Below are 16,692 nucleotides of genomic sequence, written 5' to 3'. Positions count from 1 at the left end.
TCATTCATAAATCATTATATCATATTTGTTTTAAAAGAATAACAATATATTGTATCTCAAACACGATATATGATTAAAACTATTGACGATTTTTTTAATAAAATATTGATGAATCAAATGGCTGCGATTTATTCTATTTTGTTCATACACGATGTTTAGTGCATTTACTTTTAAATTTTAGCAAACGACACTTGTTTAAGCAAAATATACTACGGTTTGGATCACCAAGTGTCGCAAGAATTCATCCCGAAAACGAATATCAGAACTTAAAAAATGTTACTTTCTCAATTATTGTAGGAAAACCGATTATTTAAATTTGAGTAACTTTCAGGTCTGCCCCAGCGGGAAGAACTAAAAAAACATTTATTTTGACAATAAAATGTCCTTACATTACAACGTAATTATTTGCTGATGAGAATTATTAGCTCATAATCGTGCATTCCGACATATATTCTACGCCACGAAGAATTTAAAAGCAAGTAATTACCCAGTATAAGCAAAACCTTGTACTACCTGGGTTAAGGCTTTGCTTTGATTCAAAATTTTGGATATCCTTCACCATACCACGTAAACTCCTCCTTTCCAGTAGAACTAGCGCATGTTGCGACTAAGCAATCCTTGAAACGATACATAAAGATCTTTATTGTCTGTTCCGAAAATGTCTTCTGCCTTTCTCAAAGTCTCCTGAATGCAGGAAAACTGACGGGTAAGAAAACATTTCAAACAACAACTGTTCAATGAAAAACAGCTGACAGAAACTAAAATTCTAGAATAAGATACACGGGTATCATAGAAGGAACTTAGCAATACCTCTCTAGATTGTCTTTGTGCATTCAATTCCTTGATGTTGGTCAGAAACGCACTGAACTGCTCCAACGATAGACGACTCCTGCAATTTTGACAGTATAACAAATCCTTGAAAGATCAAGAGTGATTAGGCATGGTTATTTCTTTCATATTTCGATTTTTGTGGAGCTTCTTTCTTTGGTATGGCTTATAAAAATGGCCTTTCCAAATCATGCATATTTAGAAACTTATTCATCTTCTTTCGTCTTCTTAGACAGAAATAGTCTCACATAAAGACTACAGATCACGGTCATAAAGTATTAAAAGTTTGGATTTCATACTAGTTCTAAACACATTTCGGTTAAAAGGAAATGTTACTCACCTGGCTTGACGAAAGAACTCCTTTCCATCAATTCTAGGAGTACGAGCTACTAGTTTTAATTACACAAGAAAGCAAAAAAATTAAGATAAAGATATGACAGGTATAGATAACAGATAATTATCTAACCGATCAAAAATACTAATTACGCATCTCCAAATCAAAGTGCTATAGATTTAACTTTTCAAAAAGTACTGTAGACCTGAGAGTGGGCGCCCACGAGGAGGAGAGTTGGCTGCTGAAGATTGCTGGCTTGATGGAAACCAAGCAGAAAGAGAACCTCGTCCATCGTACTGCAGCATAGGCGAGTTGGTGCCGGATGTCTTCTGAGGAGAGCCAGCAGCTGAATACTTTCTTGGTGACACGCTAGCAGATATCATATTTGGAGTTCCAGAGGGAGTAAGTCGGGGTGATACATAGCGTGCCATCGACAAACTTTGTACACCATGCTTAGAGACTGCCAGATAAAATAATAGATAAAACCATTACTCACACTAGAGCCTTCGAAGCAGTTTCGCAGATGTTGAACATCACTTATAACAAGATTTGGGTTCAATACCATCATAATTTGTGTTAGAATTGTCTGTAGAGCCGGAAAAAGAAAGATATTTTCGGTAGCCGTTTGCCTCCTCGTCTACATTTAAAACCATAGATATACCAAATCATCACATGCAGATGAAAGAACATAGGCAAAGATACAACTTCTAATTGCAAAATGCACACGTAATACATAGGCAAAACTTTAAATTACCATTTGTGGGATAGGTCTTGGGGATGGATAGGTCATAAGTGCCAATATCAACAGTTTCAGTCTGCTGCGATGAAAGCTAAAGATTTTAATTCACAGCAAGTAGAAATCAGATAAGTGACTAACCCACATAAAGTTCAGCATTCTTAAAAATAAAGTTTAGTTTTCTTACAGGTGTGTTTTCATCATTCAACGATTGCATCAGTTGCCTCTTGAATGTCTCCAGCTATCAAAAGAACATTTCAATAGTTCATCAAGTACAGTCCTCATAAACCCAAATACAATGGAGCTAACAACTAACAATCAAACAGCGTTAATAGAAATGAAATCCTAATAACCAGAAGATAACATAACTAACAATTAATCAACATATAATTATTATTGATCCAGGTCTTTTGAGTTAAAACTTTTAAACAAAGTCGTATTTATCTCGGTACCACTACAACTCTACAAGGGATTTACAAGCTCAAAAAGCAGTCCACGATACCCTTTACGTGGGCATTAATCCTAAATCTATATTCTTTCTCATTTCCGACTCGTAGTCTAAGAGATATATGTAATATAAAATTATTGTTGGCTAACCCATTGCCTTCCTTGTATGAGAAAAAGGATATGGAAATGAGATGAAGTAAATCTACCAGCCAGGTCCAAAAAAAGAAGATTACAAGTATACTTAAAAAGAATCACCTTAGCCAAGTCTCGACCCAGCTTCTTCGCTGTCAATGCCAAGGAATCCTTCTCCTTCAGTAGCTTTATCTGCAAATCAATCAACTACCAGCTCAGAAAGTAAAACCAATAAAATTTAAAGAAAAACAACCAAAATTTGCTTGAAACGAAAGTTTAACGTTATCCTCGCGCGTGATTTTTAATCTCAATTCAGCTTCCTCGTAGGCCGTCTCTAGCTCAGAAACCTTATCTTCCAGCTCCACAATCCGCCGCTCTTTCTCTTGTAGTTTCTGCTGAAGCCTACCCGCCTCCGTCTCCAGCTTCGACACTCGCGACGCGATCGCCATGGACGTGATCTTACGCGCCAGATCCAGCTGGTCGTAGGGGTCCGCCGGTATCACCGACAATACATCGTCGGGCAAATTGAAGTCTGGGCCCACCCTGCTGCCATCATTTCCGCCTTGCGCCATTTAAGAAATCCGTACGAACGAACCCTAATTGGAGAAATCTGAAATCTTCAGAAAATCAAGAGGAAATGTGCAGGTGAGGAATAAGACGATGTCGGAGAAATCTATGGCAAGAAACTCGATTAATTTGTCGAGATTATGCGTTTGGTAGGAGACACATTACGAAGGGCTTTTGTTTTGAAAAAATTTTAGGTTTCCCTCCTCAACGTATCTTTCCAAATCCTTGCCAACAAGTTCTTTTTCTCGATGACGCCACTGTTCCATTTGTTACCCTTATACAAAGGTAGGATCTCAAAATAAGGATATTAAAAAGTTAAGGATATATTTTAATATTTTTTATTTATGTTTTTGTATGATATAAAAAAAATAAATTTTAAATTTTTTTATTTTAAAAATTTAATGCATCCAGATACATGATAAATATTATTTATAATAATGAATTTTTAAAATAAATTATAGAAGAAGAAGTCAAAAAATTGAAAATGTATATTATATTATTCATTCAAATTATTCAGTTATATAATTTTGTACTTTAATAACTATAATTTAATTTGATTATTATAATACAAATTTTGTTTTGGTATTTTTATTTCTTCTCAATTTCGATTATAATTATTTGATTACGGATAAAATCGGTTTGAGAAAAAGTAGTTGTCTATACTTCACATTCACAAGATCTTAGCGAGGCGATCTTAGCTTGACAACCTTCCCTGTCTCCCCATGTCTTTAAAGGAAAAACTAAAATCACTGAACAAGTGAAAATTCAGACACAATCATCTTCATTCTTAACATAAATATACTCAAATCATTTTAACTTGTACATCATCATTAACGAACAAAACAAAGAAAAACAAGCCTTAACAAATGACAGTTTGGAAATAAAGACGAGGCAAATAGTTGTAGTTATACCATCTTTTCATGGTCACGATCAGCACACAAAATAGCACATATACAACGGGCACAATTTTACCTCTTGAGAGAGCACAATGCTTGGCATTCCTCATATGAAACCTTGCAAGAATGTTAAAGACTGTATGATATTGGTTCATTAGCACGTTGAGCTCCCACTCCCAACAAGGAATGGCTGGCATGAGTATCGGGGGCTGGCATGAGTATCGGGCCAAGCTTGCCAACAGCTCCGTTGCAGAAATCTAGCACAAGTTAGCAGGGCCAGTGACAATCCTCAACCTTCAAAGTGTCTGAAAAGGATGCAGCTTTCTTCAACGAATGTTGATGATGTAATGCAATTAGTTTCATACCAGATTAGCTCTCTTTAAAATTGAGTCGATGTGAGAATTTTCAGGCAATTGTCTCGGTCTTAAGGAAATTTATTTGACTGCAACACCCACAGTTTTAACACGAAATCGATACTGCGGCTTGGAATCTTCATCCTCATCCTCGTCTTCTTCTTCTTCAGTAGAGTCATCTTCAACCCTGTCCCATCTGGAGTAGTCAAGATTAGAGTGTCCTTTCGGTTTTGGGATTGTCTGCCATCCAGGATTGTTTATTGGGTTTTGTTTGGATATTGTGATTTCTGGAGGCTCCAAGGGGGTTACTGATATCATTTCTTTTCTCCTTTTTTGCAGCTGCATCAATCATGTCTTTTTCTTGGTTTTTACATTCTCCCACCTCCTTAATACCTTCTGGTTCGTCCTCCTTTTCTTCCAATACTGTTGCATCTGACTCAGAATAGTCATCTTCTTCAAGCTCTGCCTCATCTTCGGGTATAGGAGCAAGTGACTTTCCTTGAACAAAACACACCATCTTTAATTGAAAACACCAAAATTGGCCAAAAGAAGTCCAGAAGAATGAAAATAACAAATTCATAATTTCCAAGGCTGTATAACTTAGCACAACTAAAATAAATCCATGCCTTGTGAAATGCTGAAGTGGTATTGGAATAAAATCGTTGACTAAAAACGTCATGCTGACACGGTGTTGAAATTAAATTGTTTACCACAAGCGTTGCATTATCAAGGAAATTGGAGTGAGTGCTCACCAGTTGAGACTTTAGACGGGCCTGGAGGTTTCTATACACTTCTGATGATGGGTTCAACTCAATAAGTCTGTTGACATCAAAAAGGGCTAAATGGTATTCCTTTAAGGTGACAAGAGTTTGAGCACGCAACATCAATGCTCCTGTGTGATTTTGGTCAAGCTCAAGCACTGAGGTGCATTCTTCTGCTGCCTACAAAGATTGAAAATATGGAATTCCCCATGATTTTAATAATAAATCTTCTTCGAACAAAAGAATATATAAGTTATTATGGGCAGCAAGGTGCAGGAAAATGTGTTAAGAAGTCATTGAGTATAAATAACCATGAAACCGAACTCTTCTTGGAAAAAAGGCGTAACAAAAAAAGGAAACATCGAGATGGCCGTTTTTGAATTTTCTGGTAAGCAACAAAAAATCCCTTGGTCAATGAAGTTCAAATCTTTATGGACCCTTAATACCTTTACGAGCCTCTGAGATACCTTCTAGGCCATGAGTCATGACAATATCCCTAGTTGGTTTCCTACATGACATAAAAGCTGGGCCGGAGCATCAAACAAATTACATGAATAACATGCGGTACCTTCTTGAAATCGTGGAGTTTAAGATAACACGCGGCACGATTGCTGTGAAGGGCAATCTTCTGTGGCTTGGCCTTCGCCATGGATAACGCGTCGGTGTAATAACCGAGAGCTTCCGTATACTTGCCCTTTCGGTACATCTGGTGTGCCCTCTCGATCTTATTCACCGTAGGCGATCCAGATTCCATCTCCGATCACAAATCTAACCTATAATCAATCCGAACAATCCGAATGGATAAATAAATATAAACGGAAATCAGAATTCAAGCAAAACCTGCAAAAGAAAAATTATTTCAGCTAAAACCAGCGATTTGGTACATATTCAATCGGATAAACTGCCAAATTGGGAAGAGATTGGGATTGTTCTCAAGGGAGAAGAAATCTATGTGAAAGAAAAAATAAAAAGAAAATAAAAAATGGGGGCGGGAGCGGAATTATAGGGGCTCCACATATGGAGCGTGACCTTGATCCGGTAATAATTGGAGATCCGACTCGGATTTTGTACCCATTTACTTTTGGGTTTGGACTTTGGGCTTGGACTTTAGACAGATTTGGTTGGCAATTAAGCCCAAAACTCGATTTGATTTACGAACAGCTAGCTCAACAAACTTGTTGGTCTGAACTTTTATATCATATTTTTTAATAATTAAACTTTTATTTTGGATTTCAAGCCTCTAGATTTATAATTAGGGGTGGTATATATCGTACCGTATCGTATCGTACCGAAAATTCTATATCGTATACCGTACTGAAAATTACAGTATATGAAAATTCATAACGATACCGTAGCGAATATTACATTATATGAAAATTCATACCGATAACATACTGAAAATTCGATATACCGAAAATTTCGTTACATATAACTAGCATACCGATTATACCGAAATTGTACGGTATACCGAGATTTCGGTACGATATCGGTATATACTGTTTTATACCGAAAAAAAACCTTACATTTTAAATTTTTTATAAATTTATTGTTTTAAAATATTATAAATTTTAATTTTTTTGTATTTTTTTCGGTATTTCGGTATATATCGAAATTTTCAAATTTCATACCGTCATCGCATTGAAAAATTCGGCATTGTTGTCGTACCATAGCGAAATTTTCGGTATACCGAAAATTCGTCATTTTTCGGTACAGTAACTTCAGTATACCGAAAATTCAGTATTTTTTCTCACCCCTAGATTTATTATGTATTTGACATTTAAGATTTGATTTAAAATATTAGGTTTAATTAAAATAAAAATATAAAAAAAGTGATCTTAAAAAGTAGTTTATTAAATTAAACAAAATTTGGAAAACCAATTCATTAAACTATAACATGCAATGTGCAATAAGAAAATGAAAATCATAAACTTGACAAAAACTTGTGTGAAACGGTCTCACGTATCGTATTTTGTGAAATAGATCTTTTATTTTTGGTCATTCATGAAAAAATATTACTTTTTATGCTAAAAGTATTACTTTTTTTTTTTTAAATATCAGTAAAATTGACCCGTCTCACAGATAAAGATTCATGAGACCGTCGCACAAGAGACCTACTCCATAAACTTTGACAGTTGTTTTCACGTTACAACCAAATTCATATCTATTCCAATGTACCAAAATGCAATTTAAAGACTTTTGTTTGACTAGGTTCATGCATTCCATTTAATTGAATCTACATAATGGTCTTGGTACAATGAGATGGTGAAATTCCCATATATTTTAAACAATATTCACACATTTGGGATTAGAACTCAAGGTCGTACGGGCTTCGGAATATCATCTTGTCATTAGGTCAAGAGATCCTTGTTACAAAAGAGACAATTAGGTTGTTGATCGAGAAACGAAAATGTGTCCGAAATAATCATGTTAGATCGACGACATGTATTACCCTATCCCTGTCATTGGAAGCAAGGATTTGGAGTGATTTGTGGGGATTTAGATTTTTAAATTCTGGTTTTAACCGTTTGATTATTTGGATTTTAAGAATGAAATTGTATTTTAAGAGATTTGACTGGATTTCATTGTGTATAAACAAATCTTCTCAAAACTAGTCGTATTTGATGAGAATTGGATTTGAATATAACTCAAAAAAAATATTCATAACAAGAAAAATTAATTATTATCCTTCTGCCATCTTTATATGTAATAGTTGGATTAAATGACAAATTTATTTATTTTTTATTTTGCATATTTGATTCTTGAGATATATATTCTTATAGTTGTCGTGAATATTGAAAAATCTTTATTCAATAATAATTTATTTTTCTATTTATAAAATTAGAATATGGTTGAATATTTAATTTTGAAATTATTTATTTCGTATAATTTAATTTTTAATATTTAGATGTTATATTTGATTATTTTATTTTAATAATTCATTGTGTGTTCGTTAAGATTAGTTAATTAAGATTATTTTAGTAAAATTTTAAATTTTCAAATTCAAATCTTGCTTTTCCAAAGAAGAAATATTGAATTTCAAATAGAATTTTTAAATTTCAAACCAAACACAAGATGGAATTCTAAATCCATAAATTTGTAAATCAAAATCCAAAATTTTAAACATCCAAACACACGATAAGGGTTGAACCATTAACTATACAGAATATATCAGACGTCATTAAAAAGTATACTAGTATACGTGGTCCTTTTATAACCAAGGGATGAATAATTTGGATAATGTCCTAATGATATGGTCGAAACAAATCAAATAATCCTTTAAAAAAATATATCAAATAATGGCATGAATATAAATTTTAAAACCAATGATGTATGAAAAAATTCGCGTGAGACAGTCTCACGGATTGTATTTTGTGAGACAGATCTCTTATTTAGATCATCCATGAAAAAGTATTACTTTTTATGCTAAGAATATTACTTTTTATTGTGAATATCGATAGGATTGACTCATCTCACAGATAAAGATTCGTGAGATCGTCTCACAAAAAGCCTACTCATAATATATCCGGCTTGTATTTGAACTCTCGATAGTCAATTATTAGGTTTTGAAAGTGAATTGTGTGAGGGATAATTTTATTTCAATGACATCCAATTTAATCACGAAATCAACTTATTGGGTCTTCTAAAATAAGAGAAACGTAGATAAATGTGGCTAAAAAATAGTGAAATATACCGTATTTCTTTAATTAGGAGTGGCCACTACTTAAATATTAGCCTCGACTATTTCAAATACCACATGCGCTTTGTTTTTTATTTCATTTTCTTTCAATATTAGTGAACAGTAATGTATTTGATTCATATTATATCAATATGCATAAAGATGAATTTTTTTGTAAATTTTTAAAAAGAAAATAAAATTAAATATGTAGTTATGATATAGGTAAATATGAAACTGTCGGATAGGATAAAGACTACAAAATCAAATATTTATCTTTCTTTTTTTTATCAATTAATTCATTATTAACTTATTATAAAAAACCAAGCCTGATCTTAGAGAAATCAATAACAAAAACAGTAAAGAATCCAAAAACATAATTCATGCCCTTAATCATTTCAAAAAACCGAACCCAACCCAGGAAAAAAAACCTAACAGAGATTAGAACCTGTCAAATATTTTAGTCTTTGCTTGGATTTTGAATTTTTTGGAATCAGATACATGAAAGTAATGTAAAACTTAGCTAATCCTCGTATAATAGACAGAGGATAAGAATATACAGTCATCGTTTGACTCGTGTAATGAAATAATAAATCCATATATAAATATTATAATGATTTATAACTCTAATATTTTGTATAATCTGGTATGGAATTTAGCCAAAGCAATTTTTTGGCGTCTAATTTGAACAATTATCGGGTTTTCTTCCGTTTGAATTATTATATGACGAATCATATAAATTTAAAGGAGGTTGTGTATATTTTTATAAAACATGATAATACTATTATATATATTTTTTGAGGAAAATATTATTAAATATATGATCAATATAAATATAAAACGAATTCCGTGATTTATTCGGAAGCATTGCCTTTCTAACAGAGAACGCAGCAAACCCCATACCGTTGGGCAAAGCCACAACAATAAAAGGCGTCCCCCACTCCAACCATTTCTTGTCACACAAAAAAAGGGAGAGCTTAGAGTAATACCCAGAAAAGATTTTTTCTTGTTTCATTTTTTTGAAAAAGAAAATCTCACTCGTTCTTTAGAGTTGAGTCAATGGCCCTTTATGCATATCTTGAGATTCTTTTGATTCCCATCAGTGTCATGTTCCTATATTTCTTGATGATTAGAACCCAGAAGAAGAGCTTTGCCCCGACTAATTGGCCAGTTCTCGGAATGCTTCCGGGTATTCTTCACAACGCTAATCGAATACACGAGTACGCAACAGAAATCTTAGAAGAATCGAATGGGACATTTGAGTTCAAAGGGCCTTGGTTTTGCAACATGGATATGTTGTTAACGAGTGATCCAGCAAATATTCATCATGTTTTCAGTAAGAACTTTCCGAACTACCCAAAGGGTCCTGAATTTAGGAAGATTTTTGAAATCTTGGGAGATGGGATTTTCAATGCTGATTTCGAGCTATGGGAATTTCACAGGAAAACGACGCTTTCCCTGATGATTCAGACCAAATTCTACAGTTTCTTCGAGAGAAATACGTGGGAGAAAATTGAAGGAGGATTGATTCCGGTTCTTGACGGGTTCCTGGAAAAAGGGGTTGAGTTAGATTTGCAGGATGTTTTCCAGAGATTCACTTTTGACAACATTTGTAAATTAGTTCTGGGTTATGATCCAGAGAGTTTGTCCGTTGATTTGCCGTATATTCCTTGTGAGAAGGCCTTCAATGGCGCTGTTGAAGCTCTGATGCATAGGCATATAGTGCCCGAGTGGATCTGGAAGCTCCAAAAATGGCTGCAAATTGGTAAAGAGAAGACTTTGATGAAAGCATGGAAGTCGTTCGACGAATTTATATATCCACGTGTTTCGATTAATGATGGAGTAGATAAAGAGGAAGATGATTTCAACATGTTGAAATCTTTCGAAAGGAAATATGAAGAGATAAAGAACTATACTTCAAGGGGTGACTCGAGAGAATTCTTGAGGGACACGTCGTTAAATTTGATGCTTGCAGGGAGAGATACAACAAGTACTTGTCTCGCATGGCTTTTCTGGTTACTTGCTGCAAACCCTTCAGCGGAAATGAAGATTCGACAAGAAATTGAGGACGAATTGCACGAAAAGGAGGATAAGAAATGGAGGAACTTCAGCGTGGATGAGTCCAAGAAGCTAAAATACCTCCATGGAGCTTTATGTGAGTCTCTCAGGCTATTCCCTCCGGTGGCCTTGGAGCATAAAGCTCCTATTCGACCCGATATTCTTCCGACAGGAAATCACATTCCTGAGAACAAAATGGTTGTTCTTTGTTTCTATTCAATGGGAAGAATGGAGATGATATGGGGGAAAGATTGCCTAGATTTCAAGCCGGAGAGATGGATTTTGGAACGCGGTGGTATCAAACACGAGCCATCCTACAAGTTCCCCGCCTTCAATGCCGGGCCACGAACTTGTCTAGGTAAAGAAATGGCCTTTATTCAGATGAAAATGGTGGCTGCGACTGTTATATACCATTACAACATTGAAGTGGTGAAAGGTCACAAGGTTTCTGCAAGTGATTCTGTTCATAATTCAAATGAAACATGGATTGAGAGTGAAGTTGTCCAAAAGGAACGTGTGCTAAATCAGGTCTAAATATTCTTCTATACTTGATGTATACGTAGAGGCATGCATCCGAAATACAATTGAATATGAATAATGTAAAGCTAAATAATTGAATAACGGATATCAAAATTGGTGGTGTTTCAAGTTGATATATATTGGATGGGTCTGATTGGAGATTAATTTTATTTTGTGTCAAATGGTCTCATAGATCTATATATATTTGTGAAACATGTTGACTTGTTCCATACCTAGAGTAAAAATTAATAATTTCTTCATAAAAAAATAATATTTTTTAATTGGGATGGGTCGGATAAGTAATATGTTAGGATCAAACGCTTTCCCCTCTGCGCCGAATTTGGCGCAGAGGGGGAGCTCTGCGCCAATTTTATTTTTTTTTAATTTTTTTTGTTTTTTTAAATTATAAATATTAATATTAAAAATTATAAATATTATTTATATAATAATTAAATAATAATATATTCAATAATATATTTAAAATAATTATAATTAAGATTCTTTTAATAAAATAATTATATTATTTAATAATTTGATATCTTTAATAATAATATATTCAATAATATATTATTTTAATAATTAAGACTAATATTAACATTAATTATAATTATATTGTTAAATTTATAAATAAATAGTAAACAAAAATAATATTTTAGGAATATACATTTTAGTGTAAGATTTGAAGTAAATGGGTTGGAAATAAATGTTATATTCGGTGCAGAAACTGCACTATTTTGGTGCAGAAACTGGTTTTCTGCACCAAAATAGATTTATGAGTTGGAGATGGTCTAAGGTGTATCTTTATTTTCTTATATTGTGACAGCGCATAGTTCACCTATTTGTGTGCTAATGGGTCGTACTGTTAGGTATATGGGTTCGGGGAGGTGCGTGTCTATCTATTGGTGCTGTCTCATATTCCTTAAAGATCAGTCTTACCCTTTCTCTACCGTCGGTCCTGTCTACAGCAGAGACGGTATTCCCATTAAGATATGATGTCACTCTTTTACGGCCAAATCAGCAAACAAGGTCAAGCGGCACAACTTTAGCAGTTTGACGCATGAGAACTTCCCAAGAGGTTATCATCCTAATACTACTCTCACTAATGTATGCTTAACTCGACATGATATGTCTTACAAAATTGAATCGTGGGATGATCTCGTGTAAATTTTTGAGTTCGTGCTTACAGATGCTTTTTCGTTGAGGTTATTGTATATGATACTTGATGCATTTAAGTTCATCTGCCTCTTCTCAACTATGTACTAATTATTCGATTTTAAAATTCCCTATATAAATATCACTATCAAATTCTTTACCCAATTGATTATATTTCTATATTAGTATCTAATATATTTAAATTTAATATAGATATGTTTTTAAAATTTGAATCTATCTATATTATTTTAATATATGAAGCATCTTATTTCATACAAAATGACATTTTACAAAAAAATTATGACAGGTGTTATTAACATAAAAATAGAGTAATAATTATGTTTTATTAATTGTTGTTCGTAAAATCAAGTTAATCAATACCGGTTTATATTTTTATTGCATCGGGGAAAATTATTTTTAAATTCTATAAATTGAAATTTTAGAAAGAAAAGTGCTATGATAATTTTTTTAAGTAAAAAAATAATATCTCGTAGGATATTTACATGTAAAAATTAATAAAAAATTATTCAAAGTAAATATATTCTCAATTGTTTTATATTTTTTGATGTGTATAAGATCGATTATTTGTTGGATTAATAAAATCAATTAGGTTTAACACTATTAAGGTCCAAAATATTGATTATGCTTGCAGAAGCCTAAGCTCATTAGACGCTCTTAAAAATCTATAAATAGAATAATTTTCGGACAATTCAAGGCATGTTCTAATTTTTATAAAAGTTCTTTAGTTCTCTGAGTTTTCTTTGGACTGTTTACTGATTTGAGCACGGAGTGTCTACTCTGGAATCCTCCCGACGCCCACTTAACGAGTATTCGTGACGCAGATGACACCCCACAAATTAACTGTATATTGTCTACGTGTACCCATTTACTAGTCAGGTGAGCTCATTCACCTACCAAATAGATCAGTTTACTAACCAATCGGATCTCGCGTCCCCAGTTTACAAGAGGCATTTATTTTAGCTGTATCATTTTTATTGTTGCATCCGTATAAATAAAAGTTTACATATTCTTAATATTATTTTTGTATTTAAATTATTGAAGGTGAATCAAGTTTAGATGTATTTAAAAAAAATACGAACACACAAAATATAATTTTAAGTATTTCAAATAAAATTATTTTAACTATATTCTTCATATCTAAAATTTTATTTCAGGTTTTACCTTTGCGTAAGAGCCTCCAGCAATTATAACTAATATGAACATTAATTCTTTTTCAAAAAATGTTCTAAAGATAGTTTTTTTTCAAAAGATGTTCTAAAATTGTTATATATATATATATATAATATCAAACTGATAAAATGTTTGTGAAATAATATAAAATGAATCACTTAAATTTGACTTTCATTCCAATTCTATGATTTTAAATTTATTTTATTACTAAATAACTTAAATAAATAAAACTTAAATTCATATCCTACATATTTATTATATCAATCATAATAGATTTCAAATGTTTTTAACGTTTTAATGATGACAAAAACTTGTGTGAGACGGTCTCACAAGTCGTATTTTGTGAGACAGATATCATATTTGGGTCATCCATGAAAAAAATATTACTTTTTGTCATAAAAATATTACTTTTTATTGTGAATATCGATAGGGTTGGCTCGTCTCACATATAAAGATTCGTGAGACCATCTCACAAGAAACCTACTCTTTAATGATTTGAAAGTGATTATTATAATTATGTTGTAACCAATTATGGGTAAATTTGAATTTATTTTCTTTTAAGTTAAATTAATTTCAGATTTATTAATTTGAAATGAATAAATCCAAATAAACCTAATATAATATAATAATATTATTATTAAATAATCGATCCAAATAAAAAGAAATCCGTGATTTATTTGGAAGCATTGTCTGTCTAACAGACACCGCAGCAATACCCCATACTGTAATACATAGCGACGCAATAAGAAGAGGTCTCCCAACTTCATCCATTTCATGTCATCCTCTATAACTCTTCAAGAAGTAGCCAAAAAACACACCAGAAAAAGAAAAAGAAATCCTATCTTCTTGAATACATGGCCCTCTTCGCATATCTTGAGATCTTTTTGATTCCCATCAGTGTAATATTTCTCTGTTTCTTGACGATTAGATCAACCCAGAAGAAGAGCTCGGTGCCGACTAATTGGCCAGTTCTCGGAATGCTCCCGGCTGTTCTTCAGAATTCTCATCGAATTCACGAGTATGCAACAGAAGTCTTAACAGAATCGAGTGGGACGTTTGAGTTCAAAGGGCCTTGGTTTTGCAAGATGGATATCTTGGCCACGAGTGATCCTGCAAATATTCATCATGTTCTTAGCAAAAAATTCTCGAACTACCCAAAGGGTCCTGAATTCAGGAAGATTTTTGAAATCTTGGGAGATGGGATTTTCAATGCTGATTTCGAGTTGTGGGAATTTCACAGGAAAACGACGCTTTCACTGATGACTCAGCCCAATTTTTACAGTTTCATGGAGAGGAATATGTGGGAGAAAATTGAAAAGGGATTGATTCCGGTTCTTGACGGGTTCCTTGGAAAAGGGGTTGAGTTAGATTTGCAGGATGTCTTCCAGAGATTCACTTTTGACAACATTTGTAAATTAGTTCTGGATTATGATCCAGATAGTTTGTCCGTTGATTTGCCGTATATTCCTTGTGAGAAGGCCTTCAATGGCGCTGTGGAAGCCCTGATGCATAGGCATATGGTGCCTGAGTGGATCTGGAAGCTCCAAAAATGGCTGCAAATTGGTAAAGAGAGGACTTTGATGAAAGCTTGGAAATCGTTCGACCAATTTATATATCCCCGTGTTACGGTTGATGATGGAGTAGAAAAAGAGGAAGATGATTTCAACATGTTGAAATCTTTCGACAGGAAATATGAAGAGATAAAGAACTATACTTCAAGGGATGACTCGAGAGAATTCCTGAGGGACACGTCGTTAAATTTGATGCTTGCAGGGAGAGATACAACAAGTACTTGTCTCGCATGGCTTTTCTGGTTACTTGCTGCAAACCCTTCAGCGGAAATGAAGATTCGACAAGAGATCGAGGACGAATTGCACGAAAAGGAGGATAAGAAATGGAGGAACTTCAGCGTGGAAGAGTCCAAGAAGCTAAAATACCTCCATGGAGCTCTATGTGAGTCTCTCAGGCTATTCCCTCCGGTGGCCTTGGAACATAAAGCTCCAATTCGACCCGATATTCTTCCGACAGGAAATCACATTCCTGAGAACAAAATGGTTCTGCTTTGTTTCTATTCAATGGGAAGAATGGAGATGATATGGGGGAAAGACTGCCTAGATTTCAAGCCGGAGAGATGGATTTTGGAACGCGGTGGTATCAAACACGAGCCATCCTACAAGTTCCCCGCCTTCAATGCCGGGCCACGAACTTGTCTAGGTAAAGAAATGGCCTTTATTCAGATGAAAATGGTGGCTGCGACTGTTATATACCGTTACAACATTGAAGTGGTGAAAGGGCACAATGTTTCTGCAAGTGATTCTATCATAATTCAAATGAAACATGGATTGAGAGTGAAGTTGTCCAAAAGGAACGTGTGCTAAATCGGCCGTCTAAATATTCTGTCATACTCGATGATATATTCTCTACGCACTGTAATATTTTAGATATGCCAGTACAGAAATATCTATTTTTGCTCTATCTCAGGAACAAAATCTAAGAATAACGTTTGTCCGAAAGGCGAATAGATCCGAGAATCAGTTAATGGTGACTTAGAGATGCATCCAGGAGAACTGTGAATGTGGCAAGTTATTTTGTGAAGCTAAATAATTGATATCAAACTTGTTGTGTGTAATGTTGACATTTGGATTTGTATGATTGGAGATGAACGCTATTTTGTGCTAACCTAAGCATTTTCTTTGATGATATTGTATGTTTTTTTGTAAGATAATCACGTAAGTGAGACAAACCGACTCGTTCCATATTTGTGGAGATAAATAATAGTTTTGACATAAAAAATTAAAATTTTAATGGACTGAATCGAGTTGGAAACTCGTCTCACAAAGATAACTCTGAAACAATCTCACAAGTGGATAAATAACTCTTCCTTGATTTAAATTATAATCTATTAAGTCATTCCAAGTTGGTACTATAGACATTCTAAGAAAAATGTCCCAATTGTAAATATTTCGACAATAAATACCATTAAACAACACTCAAAAAATAAGAAAAATTGGACTCCAAATAATAAGAAAAATAGGGTTAAGGAAT

At 33.6% G+C, this 16,692-nt stretch overlaps 3 protein-coding genes and 1 pseudogene across 9 annotated transcripts; 2 read left to right on the top strand and 2 right to left on the bottom strand.

Moving 5' to 3' along the window:
- Positions 1-348: 348 nt before the first annotated feature.
- Positions 349-3,317, bottom strand: LOC142542711 (uncharacterized protein At4g15545). 7 transcript variants are annotated; one of them, XR_012819568.1, is made up of 10 exons: positions 2,759-3,317; positions 2,601-2,669; positions 2,086-2,139; positions 1,917-1,992; positions 1,725-1,799; positions 1,368-1,622; positions 1,169-1,217; positions 811-889; positions 499-684; positions 349-434 (listed from the first exon to the last, which is right to left on the bottom strand). XR_012819568.1 is itself a non-coding variant. In XM_075649493.1 (9 exons), the coding sequence occupies exons 1-9, from the start codon at positions 3,047-3,049 to the stop codon at positions 592-594; spliced, it is 1,041 nt and encodes a 346-aa protein (XP_075505608.1). In that variant the 5' UTR covers positions 3,050-3,317; the 3' UTR covers positions 349-591. The 7 variants fall into 7 exon arrangements, 6 of the variants coding, with proteins under 6 accessions (XP_075505608.1, XP_075505609.1, XP_075505610.1 ...); XM_075649493.1 differs by having other exon boundaries at positions 349-684; XM_075649494.1 differs by having other exon boundaries at positions 349-684; positions 1,169-1,214.
- A 477-nt stretch (positions 3,318-3,794) lies between these two features.
- On the bottom strand, positions 3,795-6,032 carry LOC142542713 (uncharacterized; annotated as a pseudogene).
- A 3,561-nt stretch (positions 6,033-9,593) lies between these two features.
- On the top strand, positions 9,594-11,467 carry LOC142542710 (alkane hydroxylase MAH1-like). Its single transcript, XM_075649492.1, is given in 2 exon segments — positions 9,594-11,250; positions 11,252-11,467. Coding segments are annotated over 2 exon segments (1,521 nt in total). The 5' UTR covers positions 9,594-9,786; the 3' UTR covers positions 11,309-11,467.
- A 2,887-nt stretch (positions 11,468-14,354) lies between these two features.
- LOC142542709 (alkane hydroxylase MAH1-like) lies at positions 14,355-16,341 on the top strand. The gene has a single exon (XM_075649490.1). The coding sequence runs from the start codon at positions 14,502-14,504 to the stop codon at positions 16,023-16,025; it is 1,524 nt and encodes a 507-aa protein (XP_075505605.1). The 5' UTR covers positions 14,355-14,501; the 3' UTR covers positions 16,026-16,341.
- Positions 16,342-16,692: the final 351 nt, after the last annotated feature.

Source organism: Primulina tabacum, chromosome 4, assembly GCF_025594145.1.
Source record: "Primulina tabacum isolate GXHZ01 chromosome 4, ASM2559414v2, whole genome shotgun sequence".
NCBI classification, from domain to species: Eukaryota; Viridiplantae; Streptophyta; class Magnoliopsida; order Lamiales; family Gesneriaceae; genus Primulina; species Primulina tabacum.
This window is presented reverse-complemented; position numbering and strand designations above follow the sequence as displayed.